The sequence below is a fragment of the Anoplophora glabripennis genome, unplaced genomic scaffold (genome assembly GCF_000390285.2).
Source record: "Anoplophora glabripennis isolate ALB-LARVAE unplaced genomic scaffold, Agla_2.0 scaffold501, whole genome shotgun sequence".
NCBI classification, from domain to species: Eukaryota; Metazoa; Arthropoda; class Insecta; order Coleoptera; family Cerambycidae; genus Anoplophora; species Anoplophora glabripennis.
Window position 1 is genome coordinate 62,755 of NW_019416582.1, and position 18,947 is coordinate 81,701.

The window sequence follows — 18,947 nt, forward strand, 5'->3', positions numbered from 1 at the left end:
TACCAATGAATCTACATTTCAAAAGAACACGATCTGCAAAAAATCGCCTTAGTAAAATGTTCACCCCTGAAGAGATATGGGCCATCAAAGTTTCCAAAAAAATTATGAAAATTGGCTGTAATTTGAAAACCGAACGAGGTACAAATAACAAATTTTTTACAGGTTGTTTACTAATACAGATGCGAGTTTTCAACTATTTTTCGAAAATTTTAACCCCTCGAAAGGGGTTGAAATAACCACCCCTCAAGCCATTTTTTGCCATAACTTTTATATTTCGTAAAAACTCGATATCCAAAAATACGCATTAGATAAACTGGTTCTTTTAGAAACTTTTACCTCTCTAGCAATTTTTCTTTAAAGCTTTTCGTTTATTAATAAAAAAATAAAATATATTACCATTCACCTCACACCGTATATGATTGCAATCATTCAAAGAAAAACTAAGTGTGCTGCTGTCATGCCAGTTGTCACAATTAACTCTTCTGTAAGTTGTCACTGTTTTCAGCTAAATACTTTTTGGGTGTAAATTAACAAGAATTATGCCAAATTTTACTAATGATGAATATGTGGACATGCTACAAGTGTATTTTGAATGTCGCACAAACTGTGCTGCGGCAACAAGAGCGTATAATGTAGCATGTCCACATATTTATCATTAGTAAAATTTGGCATAATTCTTGTTAATTTACACCAGGGATACTAGATAAGTCTCCATGATTTACACCCAAAGTGAAAGTGACGGTATTCAAAAAAATTTTCCAGAATTTTTGGACTCATTTTGGGACATTTCAAAAAATGTCCAAATCCAAAAATTTTGAAATGTATCCAAAAATTCAGGAAATTTTTTTTGAGTATTCCTCGAGTGATTCTTTTGGTTCATCTAATTTTTCCCCAGGTTGCGAAATTTCGAATTAAAAATTCGCTTCACCACGAAAATTTTTGGAACATTATGACCGTTTTTGCGAATATGAAAAAATTTTCTCCCGACTTTCATGTAGACAGTTTTGTAGTATTTATCAAAACAAAGATTTTCAGCTGAAAAAAATTTCGAAAAACATCAACTTGCGCCATGTGTACATTTACGCCGAAAATCAGTTTTTTTTTCATAAAAATCGAATTTTGGAGTCAATTTTCAAAAAAATGAAGACCGAAATCAAAAATCCCAAATGAGAGTTCGATAGGGACATTCAAGACGAACATTTTGAAAAAAAAAATCACCCGAAACAGTTGAACTATGTGGGGTGTAGAGTAATTTGAATGCGACAGTGGCGTTTCGTATGTACCACTGTGCGCCGGAATGCCGGATAGTTTACTTGGCGAGTACCTTCTCTTTAAAGGGCTCGTGAGTAGTTAATTTTCCACATTTTTCAATGCAATTCACGGGAAATCGTAGTTTACGTCGGAAACTGTATTTTATGAAAAATTCAAGTCTTAATATTTATAAACAATTGCGCTTCGATTTAAAAAAAAATCTTATCTTGGCTCCTGTTGATCGTAGATGGTACTTTTTTTATTTTAAAACTGTATTTTTATGCCAGCTATCCGTTGCATCTATTTTCGGTGAGGCAGCATAAATAACAACAATGTTATTCAAATTGTTTATAAGCAAAAAACGCACGGTTTTTTAATGCACAATTTGAGAATGTTAATGTCAAAAAAACGGTGATATTTTTTAATAGGTCGCTTAATTACGTCTTTGGTTGAAAATTAACGCCTATACAAGGGCTTAAAGTTCATAACTTTTGGAGCCTCCGTTATAAACAAATAGAATTGTGCGAAAACCTACACCACCTATACAGCGCCCACTTTTGGCACACTCTTGAAGTATGACAAAACCCGCAACTTGTCAAAGGTTTTATAAAATTTTAACAATAAATGCGATAGTTACAAACAAATTAAAAAATAGGCACTTTTCTTGTTTTTTTTTTGCAATAACTTTTTTATTTATTAACCGATTTTAATTTAACAAGTCTCATTTTGTAGATAATTTTACTCCCTATAAGCTGTCTGTGAGTCACTTTTCGCTAAAATTGATGGTTTTCCCTGCAAAGTGAAAAAACTGTTTTCCTCACTTATTTGTTTAAATAGAAAAGTTAGCTAATAAAAGTTGTTGACTCACGAGACGACAGATGTCTTGTATTATGTTCTTTTAGACAGTTTTACAATAATCTAGCGGATAGGACTTTTTTCGAGTAGAAATTTAATTTGCTTGGTCTATTACCAATCAAGCTTTATAGCAGGGAGACTAGACAAGGAGCACGGACTCATACGGGAAAATTGACAAAATTTGTCCAAGAAATGGCAGAAGTTGGGGTGGCGCTAGAGAATGTAGCATAATAAATACGAGTGAAGTAAGCAAATAACCAATTTTATTTTATAATGAGTTGAGTAGATATATCGGGAAGATATAGATGGTATACTAACCTAAAATGTAGAAGTCAAGTCAATAATTATTGCATTTTGTTTTTATAGTAGTAAATAAAAAGTGCCGCTATTTTTATCACCCCTCTCTAAACGGTACATATGGGACACTAGCGCCCTCTTAATTTGGTAAAATATTTGTTTACATGGAGTTCGTGCTCTTGTGTATAGTCTCCATGTTTTATAGCAGGGAGATTATTTCATACCGCCATCTATCTCTCAGAAACTGCACTGAACTATGGTATAATTCTTTAGTAGGTAGCCAACTGTAACAGCTTCTCATTCTCTGGCGACTTAATAGAGCTCATAATGTATAGATGGCGCACTTATAATTTTTAAGACAAATTAAACTCAGAAAAAGTTGAGATAATTCAAATCGTAAATCAGTTTTTAATATTAAATTTTCAAATATGTACTAACTTTCTTTATTTTTTAAATAAACGTTTTGATTTCGAGACATGCTACTCGCATATTCGTGACATTTCTAGATTCTTCTCAAATCATTGAAAGGCTCAGAAAAATTTGAAAAAAATTCGGTAGACAATGACGGCCCTGACCAATCCAAAACTGAATTCAGTTCCTCTTTAACAACTAGATCAGTTTTCGAGATTTTGGGTCTTTATTTCTCGACGGAAATGTTAGGCAACCAAACTTACACCGCTGACAATAATATGTATGTTACTAGATCATGGTGATTGCAATGTTATGCAACCAAACTTACTAGATGACAGTGACGTGTGTTACATACAATTTAATGAAATTACAATGCCAACTTTATTTTACTGCTTTTAGCGAATTTTTGTATTTTAATTTTTAAAATTTAATAAACAGAAAAAAAACTTATCGGCTTCCTCTAATTTTGTAGTGTATACAGGGCGTTGAATATTATGAAATATTCAGGGGATAAAAATAATACGACTTTCTTTATTTTAGCTTTAATTCTAGCGATACATACAAAAACACCAAATCCATAGCGGACAAGATTTTACTTAAATTTTTTACATGGGAATTCTTAAAATTTAAATTCTTTATATTTCTTTGTTTGTTTCGTGTCCTGTTGCTGACGTTTACGTTTGCTCTGTAAAAAAAGAAAACAATCTATTAAAAGCGTTCAGAAGCAGTAGTTTTTGTATTTTTGCACCTTTTTCTAAAACCTGCACGTTATTAAAATTACCTTTTGTTTTGCGACGTGCTCGGCCAGCATATCGCTGAGGTCCTCCTTCTGCAGCTGCGACTGGTTCTCCCTCATCTGTTGCTCGTACCTCACGGCCATGGCGTCGCTGTCCATGTCCAGTTCCGAGGGATCCAGGGCCAATTCCACCATTCCCTCGCGATCCGTCCTTCTGGAAATGACGGGAGGAGGTCCCGCGCCGCCCACGTTGCTCATGTCGTACACGTGGCTGCTGGCCATCATGGCGTTGCCGATTCTCTCGTTCCTCTTCTCTGGGATGATGTGGTACAGTACCGGCGTCTCTGCTCTATGGAGCGAATTCAGAAAATAAATACATTGACGGACAAAAAAAGTAAAAATCAAAAGCAACATTTAAAGTTTTTACTGGACATTTTTAATTCAAGAGTTAAATTTTGAATTTGAACCTGAAATTTCATATTTACATTTAAAATTTCGAGAACGAAGTCGAAATTTCAGGTTAGACTTGTGTATTCATGCACAAAATTTCAAATTTTAATTGCACTTTAAAATCAAATTTAAAATTTTTAATGTAAACTTGAAATTTTGCGTATAAATTTAAATTTAAAATTTCAAGTTTTAAAAGCGAACTTTAAATTCAAGCACAAAATTTTAAATTTAAATTGATATTTTACATTAAACTCGTATATATCAAACACAAAATTTCAAGTTTTAAAAGCGAATTTTAAATTCAAGCAAAAAATTTCAGGTTTTAAAAGTGAATTTTAAATTTAAGTACAAAATTTTAAATTTGACCTCGACATTTTAAGTTAAACTCGCTTATTTCAAACACAAAACTTCTAGTTTTAAAAGCGAACTTTAAATTCATGTACGAAATTTTAAATTTGAACTTGAAATTTTAAGTTAAACTCGCATATTTCAAACACAAAATTTTACGTCACAATAGCGCACTTTAAAAATTCAAATAAGTATGAAATTTTAAATTTGAACTTGAAATTTCACATTTACATTTAAAATTTCGAGGGTGAAGTCAAAATTTCAGGTTAAACTTGTATATTTCAAGCACAAAATTTTAAATTTTAATTGCACTTTAAAATCAAGTCTAAAATTTTTAATTTAAACTTGAAATTTTGCGTATAAATTTAATATATCCAGTTCAAACTTGAAATTTTAAATTCAAGTACAAAATTTTAAATTTGAACTTGAAATTTTAAGTTAAACTCGCAAATCTCAAATACAAAATTTTCAAGTTTTAAAAGCGAACTTTCAATTCAGGTACGAAATTTTAAATTTGACCTTGAAGTTGTAAGTTAAACTCGCATATTTCAAACACAAAATTTCAAGTCACGATAGCGAATTTTAAATTCAAGTACAAAATTTTAAATTTGAACTTGAAATTTTAAGTTATACGCATATTTCAAACACAAAATTTCAAGTTTTAAATGCGAATTTTAAATTCAAGTACGAAATTTTAAATTTGATCTTGAAATTTTAAGCCAAACTCGCAAATCTCAAATAGAAAATTTCAAGTTTTAATAGCGAACTTTAAATTCAAGTACATTTTAAATTTGAACTTGAAAGTTTAAGTTACACTCGCATATTTCAAGCGCAAAATTTCAAGTTTTAAAAGCGAACTTTAAATTCAAGTGTGAATTTTTAAATTTGACCTTGAAATTGTAAGTTAAACTCGGATATTTCAAACACAAAATTTCAAGTCACAATAGCGAACTTTAAGTTTAAGTACGAAATTTTAAATTTGAACTTGAAATTTTGTGGGAAATTTTAAATTTGAACTTGAAATTGTAAATTAAACTCGTATATTTCAAACACAAAATTTCAAGTTTTAATAGCGAACTTTAAATTCAAGTATGAAATTTTAAATTTGAACTTGTAATTTTAAGTTACACTCATATATTTCAAACACAAAATTTCACGTCACAATAGCGCACTTTAAAAATTCAAGTATGAAATTTTAAATTTGAACTTGAAATTTCGCGTTTACAATCAAAATTTCCACAACTTGAAATTTTGATTGTAAACACGAAATTTCAAGTTCAAATTTAAAATTTAACTTTGAAATTTCAAGTTGAAACTTAACAATTCAAGTTTTAATTGTGCAATAAATTAAAAATTTCAAGGTTCAACTCAAAATTTCAAGTTACATTCATATCAAGCTTTAACTGGAAATTTTAAGCTTGAACTTGAAATTTGGCAAAGAAAAAAGAAAAAACAACAAAAAATGTATAACCTTCCTATGCTTTCGTACTTTCTAAACTTTTCTTTCAATACATTTGGGATATCTTTTTATACATCATATTTATATACAAGGTGTTCCAAAAATAAGTGCCAAAATTTTAACCACACATTCAACCAACCCAAATAGATAATTTTTATTTAATAATTTCTTTAAAAAACGTTGCAAAGCTCATTTTCTACGTCGGCTATTATTGGCAGTGTATGCTGTATTTACTGGAAGCGTGCTGTAAAAGAAACAACGTTCGCCGTTAAAAAACGCATTAGTTAAATTCGATTTATTAGATCGATATTTTTAAATAATTTTCAAGGTATTCGTTTTTATGCCTCCTTTGTACTGATATTTTTTTTCAATTTTTTGTTAATAAGTTGTGAAAAACACACATAAAATTTATTAAAGTTTTAATAAAAACGTTTCTCATAGGACTCGTACTTTTTGCTTCCATCGCATTATAAAAATGAAAAAAAAAACTTACCCGTCCATCTCGTTTTCTATCTTCTTCTTCCTCAGCTCGATGGCCTCCGGCGTTTCCATACCGGCCGGGATACTAGTGAGACCGCTAGGCGTCACAAGTCCTTCTGCTGGCGTGACCAGTCCCGAGTCGTCTACAACGTTCTGACTGTCCTTTTCCTCCTCGTCCTCTTCCTCTTCGCTCTCTTCCTCCGACTCGGACTCCAGTTCACCCCAAAGCGATCTGTCGACGTTCGGGTCCTCCCCGATATCCTGAGAAGGATAATTCGACAAATTATAAAGATTTTGCGTGAAGGGTTCCTTTTAAAAATTCAATACAATATTTGCTGTCGTAAAAAATCGTTGTTAAAAAAAAACATTTTAAATCTTGTCTACGCCGTCACTGGGCAATTCGCCAGTTTTCTTACAACAAAGAGAGACTCAATTCTTCAGATTTCAATTGTGACTACTTTTTAAGACAATCCTACTAGGCCCTCTTCGTGATACACCCTGTATATTGTAAATATTCCCCGTTGACGGCCTAATAGCCGAAACGCTGCATCGCATTTTCCTGAAATTATAAACACTTAGACTACAAAAATTGTTAACGACTCACGTCAATGTTGCTGGTGTTCGTTCCGAACACATCGCCGTACAGCGGCTTGCCGTTTTCGTCCACCGGAGGTTTACCCCAACCTCCGGCATGGTAACCGAAGGAGCACCCCTCGGGAATTGGGGCGTTCAGGCCGGGGATCTTCAGATTGGGATAACTCGGAGGCGGACCGTATCTCTGCATGGCGATCAGCCACGGCGGCGGAACTTTATTGGCGTTGGGCCCCACGGGCATCCCGAGAGCCGTGCGCAGTTCCTCCGACAGGTCCCCGGGTTTCTTCTCCTTCAGCCTGGTTTCGAATTCTTTGCCCTCGTAGTAGAGGTCGCCGTGGATCGTCATTTTCGGTTTCGTTTGCCACCTGAAGGGATCGGAATAGCGGAGTATTACAGTTTAATCAAATGAGTCGTTTATTGTAAACGATCTATCGAGTAGAATTTGTTGGCTTACAGTCACTTCTCGACAAATTAGGCCAACCAATAAAGCGAAAAAAGACGCTGTTTTTACACTTAAATATTCCAGCAAATTTAATGTATTTCCTTATGAAAAGTACTTAGTAATGAAAATCCAAGTGATTTCCCCAGCAAAGTCGTGAAAAATTTTTTTTAAGCAATTAAAACTGCAAAAAAAAATAATTTTTTTTTGTTTTTTTTATAATATTTCGAATGATGGAATCGTCTTACTCTCATTAGGACTTTTGTAGAGAATCAAAAAAACCTATAAAATGGTTTTCTGTGCGACTCGATCGCTTCATTTTTTACAGAAAAAATCCGGAAAAACCTCTAAAATAGATCTTTTTTAAAAAATTCATAACTCCGTCAAATTTAAAGCTGGAAAAACAATCATGTGGAAAATGGCGGATTATAATAATAATGTTTAATTGTGCGCAAGATGGTTTCTGTCCAATACATAGTTTTTGCACAATTGCATTATAAACAAATTAGGGTCTTTTTTGCACAACCTGGCAATTTATCAAAAAATGGTCCGATTTAAATTCTGATAACGGCATCTGAAAGTAGACGACAAAATCTCCAATTTATATATCACGGATTTTCACGGATAGCACGGTAATGGGAAATATGCTACAAATGCCCTTGAAAGTCGCCCAAAACAATCGAAAGTACGCTCCACGTAGTAGAGATTTTGTAGTTAACTTTCAGATGCCGTTCTCAGAATTTAAATTGGACCATTTTTGATAAATCGCCACACTGCACAGTGGGAAATATTGGAACAAATTCGAGCCACGCGTCAAAACTAATCAAATAGTACTGATTTTTTTTATTCTTTCTGAAATTACCTGTACTATAAAGTTCCGGTGAGGTAATTGAAATACATGCCTAGAATTTTTTTAAAATGGCCGAGTAATCTCTAGCCTCAAACTCGATCATTCGAAGTTTGACATATTCGGTATCTAAAAATGAAAAAAAAAAGAAACAAAAAACCTAAAATGAACATACTCAATTTAATTTTTTCTAAACCTGTGAGTATAAATCCATAAAAATGGTACTTTTGAGTGTGCAACCAATATTTTTGCATAACTTTTAACTCAAATTCATAGGAAGCTGAAAACCTAACCTCAAATCCAAAATAATTAAGTTAAAAAATCCACAGAAACAATATACCTATTTTCTTCAACAAAGGATATGATTGCTTCAAAAAGGCATTCTGCAATATATGCTTTCCTGTGCATACCTAAAATTTAAATCCATAAAATGTAACCTTAAAGGACGAGAACCTAACCTCAAATGTTTAAAATTTAAGCTAAAAATAAAAAAAAGCAAACTAATCCATTTATATTAGGTTTTGCAAATTAGAGGTTAGGCTACAAGGTTCTTAGGTTTGTCATGCACAGTTGCAAAATTTTGGTTCAAGAATTTTTTTTTCGTAAAATGGATTGGTTTGTTTGCTTTTTTTATTTTTAGCTTAAATTTTAAACATTTGAGGTTAGGTTCTAGTCCTTTAAGGTTACGTTTTATGGATTTAAATTTTAGGTATGCACAGGAAAACATATACTGCAGAATGTCTTTTTGAAGCAATCATATCCTTTGTTGAAGGAAATATATTGTTTCTGTGGATTTTTTTAACTTAATTATTTTGGATTTGAGGTTAGGTTTTCAGGTTTCCTGGTCAGCTTCCTATGAATTTGAGTTAAAGTTATGCAAAAATATTGGTTGCACACTCAAAAGTACCATTTTTATGGATTTATACTCGTAGGTTTAGAAAAAATTGAGTATGTTCGTTTTAGGTTAAGATTTATAAATTTGAGGTTAGGTTTTGGGTCTAGAGCATTTTTAACCCAAAATTAAATGTCCTGCGCGGGACAAGCTCAATCCCGCTTTTCCCGCTCTTATTATTTTTTTTAGACATCAATTATTTCCTTCAAGTCTGTTTATCTGACATTGATTTCTTTCAAAACAATTTGTTTCCCAGATATCCCGTTTTTCGACGAAAGAAACCCGCTTTTTTATTCAAAAAGTTCCAAAATCCCGCTTTGCCCGAAAAAAAATCTGGCAACGCTGGTCTAGAATCATGATTTAATGTTTAATGATTTTTTTTTGATGGTTGTGGGTACATAATTTTCCTTTTTTTTTCATATTTAGATATTGAATATGTCAAACTTTGTATGATCGAATTTGAGGCTAGAGATAGGCCATTTTGAAAAAATTCTAGGCATATATTCCAATTATCTCCCCGGAACTTTATAGTACAGGTAATTTCGGAAAGAAAAAAAAAAATCAGTACTATTTGATTAGTTTTGACGTGTGGCTCGAATTTTTTCCAATATTTCCCAGTGTGCGCCGTGCAAAAAGAGACCCTAATTTGTTTATAATGCAATTGTGCAAAAACTATGCATCGGACAGAAACCATCTTGCACACCATTAATCTACATATTATTATCTGTGATTTTCCACAAGATTGCTTTTCCAGCTTCAAATTTGACGGAGTTATGAATTTTTGAAAAACGGTCTATTTTAGAGGTTTTTCCGGATTTTCTCTGTAAAAAATGAACGATTGGGTCGCACAAAAAACCATTTTATAGATTTTTTCATTCTCTACAAAAGTCCTATTGAGAGTAAGACGATTCCATCATTATTTTTCTAGATATTATAAAAAAACAAAAAAAATGTAATTTTTTTGCAGTTTTTATTGTTTAAAAAAAATTGTTCACGACTTTGCTGGGGAAATCATTTGGGTTTTCACTTACTAAGTATTTTTCAAAAGGAAATATATGAAATTTGCTGTAATATTTAAATGTGCCAAAAAATCTCTATTTATTGGTTGGTCTAAATGCCTTGGAACGATTTCAAATGAATTTCTATGTACACAGACTTTTCCAAACTCTTTGATAGAGTCATCATACAAATCCACAAATTTCATATGCTCAGAATTTTTTGTCCTCTTTTAGATTAAATAAAAAGTTGTCTTTCAGAGAGGCATCAGATGGTTAAGAGGGCTCTATGACAAATAGGCAACCTGCAATACATTTTCATAGATTTTATTACACAGTTTGTCTAAATATGAAGCAATGCACAAATAACAGACTTTCCCCCATTCTAACGCAGATTTTCTATAAAATGGAGTTAGTTTGAAACTCAAATTACTTTTGGGTGTAAAGAAATTTGTTACTTGCTGCTTTTGGCATCGCAAATTACAAATTTCTTTACACCAAAAAGTAACTTGAGTTCCGAACTAAGTCCATTATACAGAAAATCTGCGTTAGAATGGAGGAAAGTCTGTTATTTGTGCATTAATTCATATTTAGACAAACTGTGTAATAAAATCAATAAAAATGTATTGCTGGTGGCTGTAGAGTGAAATCGGCACAATGTCAGGTGTGCTCCAAGGCTCTTACTTGGAGCCTTTGTTTTCCAACATCTTTTTAAATGATGTTAACGAATACTTTGCCATTGTTATCGCACCTTACACTTCAGATTTTGGTAAAATTTAACAAATCAACAGCACATTGTTACAGAACCGAATGCCGGACGGAAGACTAGACGTTGAACGATAAGCATATAAAGTTTTGTGAAGAACTATTTGTTTAAGTAAATGCTATATTTGATCGACCTTCAAGAACCAAAGGTATTCAAATTCTTCTGATTCATTCGACATGCTAAATCAGTTGATTTCAACTTATTCGATTATTTTCCACGACATTTGCCGGATAACCTCGCAAATATCGAGAACAGTTGATTGAAATATTCCAGTCAACGTGAGAACTAAAAGTATTCGAGTACTTTCACCACTCGATTTTTCGCTCGAAATCTCCCATCACTAATTAAAAATAGCTTCAAAGTTAACCCAATCGGTTAAAAATTCAGTTTTTAGTGAGTTTTCAAAGACTTTGGAAACATATAGACCACAAAAAAACTTTTTCCTACAGCCCGCTTTTCTTCCAATCTTTGTAGACGAGATAATGTTAGATCCCAAAATTCATTGAACACTTTGAAAATTCGACAAAAAGTCAAATTTTTGAACGGTTTGTCTGCCTTTAACGTCATTCACAACAAAATTTAAGGCGTTTTTTTTGAAAAAATGTTTCGACACATTCCGGGACCAAAGTATGTGATTTTTACAGGTTTTTTTGTTAAATTTGAAAAACACTAATTATTTTTGGAGAATTTTCAACATGCATAATATACGATAACAAATAAGCATAAACGTGCAGCACCAGCAAAGAGTGACCGCAAAAAAGTCATCTTTCCGCCTGTTTTTGAAAGTTAGACAGAGACGACGGGGAAAATCCTAAAAATATTCTAAAAATATCCAAACACTCGTCACGGAAAATGAAAATGAGCATCACTTTCAGTTTTTCCAAAATGTTCGAAAATCACCCTTATTTAAGGGTTGAAAAGACAAAAAAAGTGAACAAATTAAGAATCATCAACAATAATATTAGGAACGTGTTAAATGATAATTTCCATTATTACCGAACATACTTATTATTACTTTGGCAATTTAAACAAAAAAATGTCAAACCCGCTTATCCATACTCCGTTCAAATTTTTTTTAATTTTAAATCCACCGAAAAGCTCTGTAATAATCGATACATACTTGAAAAAGGCGTCGTGCAGCTTCTGATAATCGATATCGATTTTCCCCAGCTTCGGCCTCGTCCTTTCCCTCATCTTAGCCTTCAACGTTTTAGACTCGTCCTTATCCTGAAGGGAGGCCCGCATTTCCATGATCCCAGTTTTTTTAATGAAATCGGGGAGATTGAACGGCGGCTTCTCTATACCCCTTTTGCCCTGAAGGTATTTACGTTTGAAGCACCAGTGCCTCGGAACCTACAATCGCAAAAAACATTATAATCGTTTTAACTTTTACTTAAAAGCCATTATTTTTTGAAAATCTGTTCTCGGCCCCCACAGAGCCTAGCCCGAGAACAAGGGCAGGCCAAAGATTCTTAACCAAGGCTAAGCAAGTGCAACATAAGTCTGTAAGTGGCGACAAGGATTAATTTTACCTGGACAGTGTTCCGGTGCGCCTTCAGCTGCACGAGCAGCTTGGGGTCCCTGGCGGTAACGTCGTGCATTTCGACCACGTCCGGCCTGTGCACCAGCTGCTTCAGCTCGGCCACGCTCAACCTCGTCAGTTTCTTCATTTTCCTCTTGGACAGTTTCGACTTGTCTTCCAGCTTTTTCTGGAATTTAAAAAAATGTCAGCGCGTTTTTTATGATTCGTTCGTAACTCACATCGTCGGCGTCCTCGATGTCCTCTAAGAGGTCGTCGTTGGCCATGATAGCTTTGCTCGACAGTGAGGTAGGGGTGGCGAGCATAGGGGGCGCTATGTCCGCCTTCTGGTCCGATATTTTGAACGATTCGAAAATGCTGTAGAACTGCCGATATTGCGGCGCAAGCTCGTGCAGCCCTATGGATTCTTGAACGTACCTGCAACGCATTAATTAAAACATCGTTAATTTAATGTTGCATAAATTGTTACTCACTCGATTTCAACATCGCCCTTTGGCGTGTCTAATTCCTCGATTTCTTCATTTTCTTTCGCGGTTCCTTTCTGTTTCTCCTCGTTTTCTCTGGTTTTCTTGTTTTTCTTTCTCTTTTTTTTCTTCTTGTTTTTACTAACTTTAGAATCTTTGTCCTTTTGGTTCGAATCTTCTACTAGTTCAGTGTCTATTACCGTATCCTTTAAAATTCAAGACGTTTATTGGAAACGAATGATTTAGAGATAAAAAAAATTAAATTGAAACACTGCTAGAGAAATTATGTCTATATGAAGTAAAACAATAAAAACTACTTATTTCTTATTTAAGAAACAACATGTTCTTAGTCAAATTTACTGATATCATTTCAAATGAATATATAGCTTATTCAGGTGTTCCCCGATGTACCAATTTGGGACCGCTACTGTTTTTTTTACTTTGTTAAGGATCATATATCATTATAAATCCCATTTATCTACAAACAACTTGAAAATATGCATTGAAACTTTAAGTACGGGTCAGTTTTTTAGGGGTACAAGTTCTCCAGGACACTAATATCTAACTAGACTAAGTCATAATTTGTTTTTTAAACTGCACTTGAATTCTGGGCAGCTCTTGAACAGAGTTCTATGTGAGCACTTATTAACATTGCCTGCTGTAACCTTTTTATGTATTTTACGAATTTAAGTGAATGTCAGAGAACGACACCGCAATGAAAAATAATCAATTGTTTTTGTATATTGTAAAACATTTTTTGATTAGTATTTGTTTCTATTTTCTTAAAGCATTGTGTTTAGTTTATGAATCTCAGTCTCAATGACCTCTGATATTGATCTAGTTTAGGGTGAACTACAACAATCCACCTGATTTGATATGACAAGGTGAAAAACAAATGACCAATGACTTTAAGATGTACAGGTCAAAAGTAGCCTCCGTATAAATGACTAATTTGTTATAAGTTGAGGTTAATGTGGTTGGAGTTAAGAAAACAAACTCAACTTCAATATCAGTAAATGTTGTACAATATTACTCGTAATAAGAATATATACGTATATCATATACCTATAAAATGGAGAACGTAAATCTCAACAAAACTAAACTCAGCAAAAAAAATTGAGGGAGCAGAAAAATTTCCAAATTTTTTTAGTGATTTTTGAAAGGCCGTAACATCGTGAATAATGGTTGTATCAATAAAAAAATAAGCATCTTGAAGCTTGAAGATTTTAGTTTTGACGCTGATGAACTAATGATCGTACAGCGAACGGAAAGTGGGTTTTGGAAACTTGAATAAATCCTCTTCAAGGTGTTTGGTATGTTTGAGAAAAAAATAAATTTATACTCAGTGTTAATTTGAAAAAGTGCAAAAAATGACTTTTTCAACTGTTTTGGCAAATCAACGACTTATTTGCCAAGTACCAAAGTACCAAAATTTGTAGGTTTTTCAGCTCTACATATCATGCCCATAAGGCCTGTAAATTTTGAAATCAATCAGTCAAACCGTTTTCCTTTCCTAATTCGTCAAAGTTTTATAAAAAAGCTGGTTTAATGCTCTAAATATCAATTAATGATAACTAAGATTGAAAAAATTTTTTTTTGTTTTATTTACTCATAATTTCGCGTTAAATACTTCAATAAATAATTCCAATTTTGAAAACTAAAACAAATTTTTCAAAAAATTTTTGTTCGATGTCAAAATATTCAAAAAATTATATTGAATAATTTTCTGTTGTTTTGATGCGATTTTTCTCTTTGCATGTCATATTCCATCAAGTTAAAATTTATTGCATTAACACCTCCAAGTGAATCTTCATGCATTTTTAACATGCATTGCTATACGATTTATTGATCCTTTTTTTGAAAGTTCCCACGTCTAAAAAAAAAACAAATTTTTTTCATAAAAAAAAATCTTAGTTTATTAACAAATTTTTTTTCTAGACATTTGAAGTATTCAATGTGAAATTGTGAAAAAAAAAAAAAACGCAAAAATATTTGAAAAATTAGATTTTTTTTTAAATTTAGATTTTTGATATTACATGAGTATTTAACGCGAAATTAAGGAGAATAATGCAAATTTTTTTTATTTTAATCATGATTAATTGATGTTTAAGGAGCAATAAACGTGCTCTATTAATTTTTTATAAAACTTTTGACGATTCAGGAAATGAAAACACTTTGACCGATCGATTTCAAAATTTACAGGCCTCATGGGCATGTATTGAGCTAAAAAAAACCTACAAACATTGATACTTTTTGCAATATTGTCATAGTACTCGTCGATTTTCTAAAACAGCATAAAAAGTAATTTTTTGCACTTTTCCAAACTGATTAAAAAATAAAATTGTAACATTTCTTAGGATTTCAAAACTGGAATCTTAAAACTTCAAGATGCTTCTTTTTTTCTCCCATGACCATTAATCACGAAGTTACCGTCATTCGAAAATCACTAAAAAAATTTGGAAATTTCTCTGCTCCCTTAAATTTTTTGAGAGTATATGAGTAATCTATACTAATATTATAAAGAGGAAGATTTGTATTTTTGTATGTATGTTTGTTACAAATAAACTTAAAAACTACTGACGGATTTCGATAATTCTCTCACCATTAGAATGCTACATTATCCCTGATTAACATAGGCTATATTTTTTAGATCCCAAAATGTTTAAAATAAATGTCCACCTGTGCGAAGCCGGGACGGGCCGCTAGTATTCGATACACAACCTTCATATAAGAACCAATTTCATCTGCTTACAACACTTTAGGTTTTTTATTTAGTTATTAAACTTTCTTACGCTTTGGTAAGGTTTAAGCTTAAGTATGGCTCATTGCCGTGACCTATGCAGATCATTGTTAATACACAGTAATAGTTTAGGAAAAATCTGATATTCTTTTTAAAGTATTTTTAATAGATGTGTGCAGCATTAACATTCAGCATAATTCCAATGTGTTGGGTTTGTTTCAGTTTAATGTACCTTCAGAAAAAGCCAATCACAAAAGTTAATTCTTGTAGCTGTACATAAAACTACGCTACGCTCCACTTATAGTGATGAACTGGATTTTGGTGTGATAATAATGTTGACTTTTGTGTTCAATATTTTTAAGATATGAAGAATTTTTCTATTGATATCCATATCTGTTGTATTTTCTGGTTACTACTTTTTTGCTTATGTTTTTTTTGTAATTTTGTTTTTTTATAGCATCATTCTAACTTTTAACTGTTTAACTGAAATTGCAACGAAAATTTAAAAATTGAAATACACATATTTCATTCATATGTATATTATAATGACCGTATTTTCCAAATTTGAAATAAACACAAACAAGTACAAAACATGGATTGATAAAGATAAGTGTCAGCAAACTCACCACATTATCATCTTTCTCCCACAACGGTTCCCGTTCCGACTCTTTCTGCACTGGCGCTGTTTCACTGCCTCCGTCAATTTCGGTGCCGAGTTCCAGCGCTCTTTGATTTTTAAGAGCTAGCACTTCTTCCAACGCTTGAGGCAGGACGACTTCGGAATTACCACCCTCAACTAACTGCTCCGGTGGGTCGACTTTTAGCGACAGTAAGGAAGGTAACTGCTTTTCGTTAATAGGTGGAGGTTGCTGCATCATGGGTGGGTTTACACTACCTAAAATTAAGGACTAGTGAAATCGGTGTGTTTATAGATAAATAACATAGTATTTTTTCATTAGTTTAATTACCAAAGTCGTCGTTTGTCCATCCTTGAGTACCTGGAGGTCCAAATCCTGGTGGTGGAGTACCCAACATTGATTCTGGTGGCGGACCCGGCATCATAAGTATAATTTCAGGTCCCGTACCTGGAGGCATTTGCATGACTTCTGGATTCATGATCATTTGAGGTGGAGGTAGCTGCGGTTCGGTATTTTTTATAACCTTAAATTGTCTCTAGATATGTATAATACTTACGTTTCCCGGCTCACCCATTGTTGTTTTTTAAATATTTGAATTAAAAATAGAATATCTTAATGTAAATTGCTAAATCTAAATATCCATTTTGCTTATTTGTTTTATATCTTAAGAAATATTCTTATTTATTAACCCCAACAAATCAATGACCATTGACCATAGCACACAGAACACAGAACCACAGTAAAGATAAACTGATTTAACTGATAATCATTTTGTTGTGACAGAACACAGAATACAGAACAGTAAATTACAAAACTGACAAATGTTCACCACAGGGTATATACTATACAGTGTAGGAAAGTACCGATGGTCTATCAGAAGTTACATGAGAGCGATAAAGTAAGCCATAGAAATCCATGTGATAGACAAGGATGGCTATAATGAAGGCGTCTAATAGTCAACGCCCATTTCGCCCTTCCACAAATAAGAAGTGGATCTTATTTGTGGAAGGGCGAAACGGGCGGTGACTATGAGAGGCCTTCATTATAGCCATCCTTCTCTATCGCATGGATTTCTATGGCTTACTTTATCGCTCTCACGTAACTTCAGATAGACCATCGGTACTTTCCTACCCTGTATTATACTTTGTGGTATAAACTATTAGAGTTAAATCTTTAGTATTAAATTTGTTTTAATTCAGTTACCGCTCTATCATTAGTATTCTTATCCTAGAAATATAATTTTTAATTTTTTTACACTCACTTGTATTAGTTAACTAATTAAGTTGCATTCAAGTACCAAATTTTGATGGTGCCATCTATCGCTCAGAATCTGCACTAAACAGCGGAATAATTCTTTAGCTAATAGTTAACTGCAATAATTTCTCACTGTGCGCCGAGTTAATTGAACTCGTAATATATAGATGGCGCTGCATAATATCCTTATAAATAAAAGGACTATATTAACTTGAGAGATAATTCAAATCCTAAACCAGTTTTTATTATTAAAGTTTCAAATATATACCAACTTTCTTCATTTTTCAAATAAACATGTTGATTTCGAGACATGCTACTGGCATATTCGTGACTTAGTTTAAAGTTTCAGAAAAATCTAATAAAAATCAGGTGTAACGGACTTGACTGCAATCGGTTCCTCTCTAGCTCATCCAATTTTCGAAATTTTCGATTTTTTTACTTAACGGAAGCATTTGTACAAAAACTGGCTATCGCAGCGGCAGCATGTTCAGCGACTCCTGGTGCGTACGGTACCGCCTTTAGATGAGCACTTTAATATTTGGACAATTTTCATTGATTTTCTCAAAAAGTTTTAGGCCTCAGATAAATCTGAAAAAATTTCGGTGGACTGCGAATTAAATATTGTTAGATCATCTGTTGTCTATCGTATTAAAAAATAATTAAATTACACAAAGTATTTTAAAGTATTTTCAAGTATATATCTTAAGACATTGCCTACAAATTCTAGGAAACCCAGCATATTTCTATATTTTAAAAATCTCTAAAATAAAACGGTTTGCTGATTTGGCAAATTTTTAAAACTGAAATTTATAAACTTGATTTGATATTTTTGTCTTAATTCTATAATAATTATTGTGAAGTGCGGTTTTTATATTAAAAAATAATAATAATAATAAGCGTTTTTGAAGAACAAGATCGAGATTACAAATCTTACTCACCTTAACCAATCTGTTATGTCTCTTAGTGGTACAGTCTCTTCCAATAGCGAGGAAATTAAACAGTTAAATAACAGACTTAGTTCCTGTGAGCAGTCTATTAAAAGCAATGGTAGCAATGGCAAGAAAATAAAGAAGAAAATGTTCCTGAACTTATGGCGTTATTTATAAGTGAAACGTTAAATGTTCCTTGCTCTGTCTCAGACATCAACTGTGCTTTTCGCATGGGTAAGTTAAGACTTGGTATGGAGCATCCACGTCCCGTTTTAGTTACCTTTGTTAATAACTGGAAACGAGCAGAAGTTTTTGGAGCTAGGAAAAGTTTAAAGAGATCGGGTTTGAACATCTCAATTTTTGAAGACCTTTCTAGGGAAAGATATATGGTTTTGAAAACTGCGAAAGAAAAATATGGAAAAGACAAGGTTTGGACTGTAGGTGGTAAAATTTATATGCTAAAAGACGGCAAGAAAACTTTGTATGATTGCGTTGATTAACTTTATTGATGCGGTAGGAATAGAATTAAATTTAATATAGCTTGTTTACTTTAGGAACTGTT

The 18,947-nt window shown here is 32.8% G+C and overlaps 1 protein-coding gene across 1 annotated transcript; it reads right to left on the reverse strand.

Moving 5' to 3' along the window:
* Nucleotides 1-3,346: 3,346 nt before the first annotated feature.
* On the reverse strand, nt 3,347-16,924 carry LOC108910529 (splicing factor 3B subunit 2). The gene is made up of 11 exons (XM_018715149.1): nt 16,759-16,924; nt 16,533-16,701; nt 16,191-16,459; nt 12,834-13,030; nt 12,582-12,777; nt 12,353-12,529; nt 11,941-12,173; nt 6,892-7,246; nt 6,301-6,548; nt 3,596-3,899; nt 3,347-3,499 (listed from the first exon to the last, which is right to left on the reverse strand). The coding sequence occupies exons 1-11, from the start codon at nt 16,774-16,776 to the stop codon at nt 3,434-3,436; spliced, it is 2,232 nt and encodes a 743-aa protein (XP_018570665.1). The 5' UTR covers nt 16,777-16,924; the 3' UTR covers nt 3,347-3,433.
* Nucleotides 16,925-18,947: the final 2,023 nt, after the last annotated feature.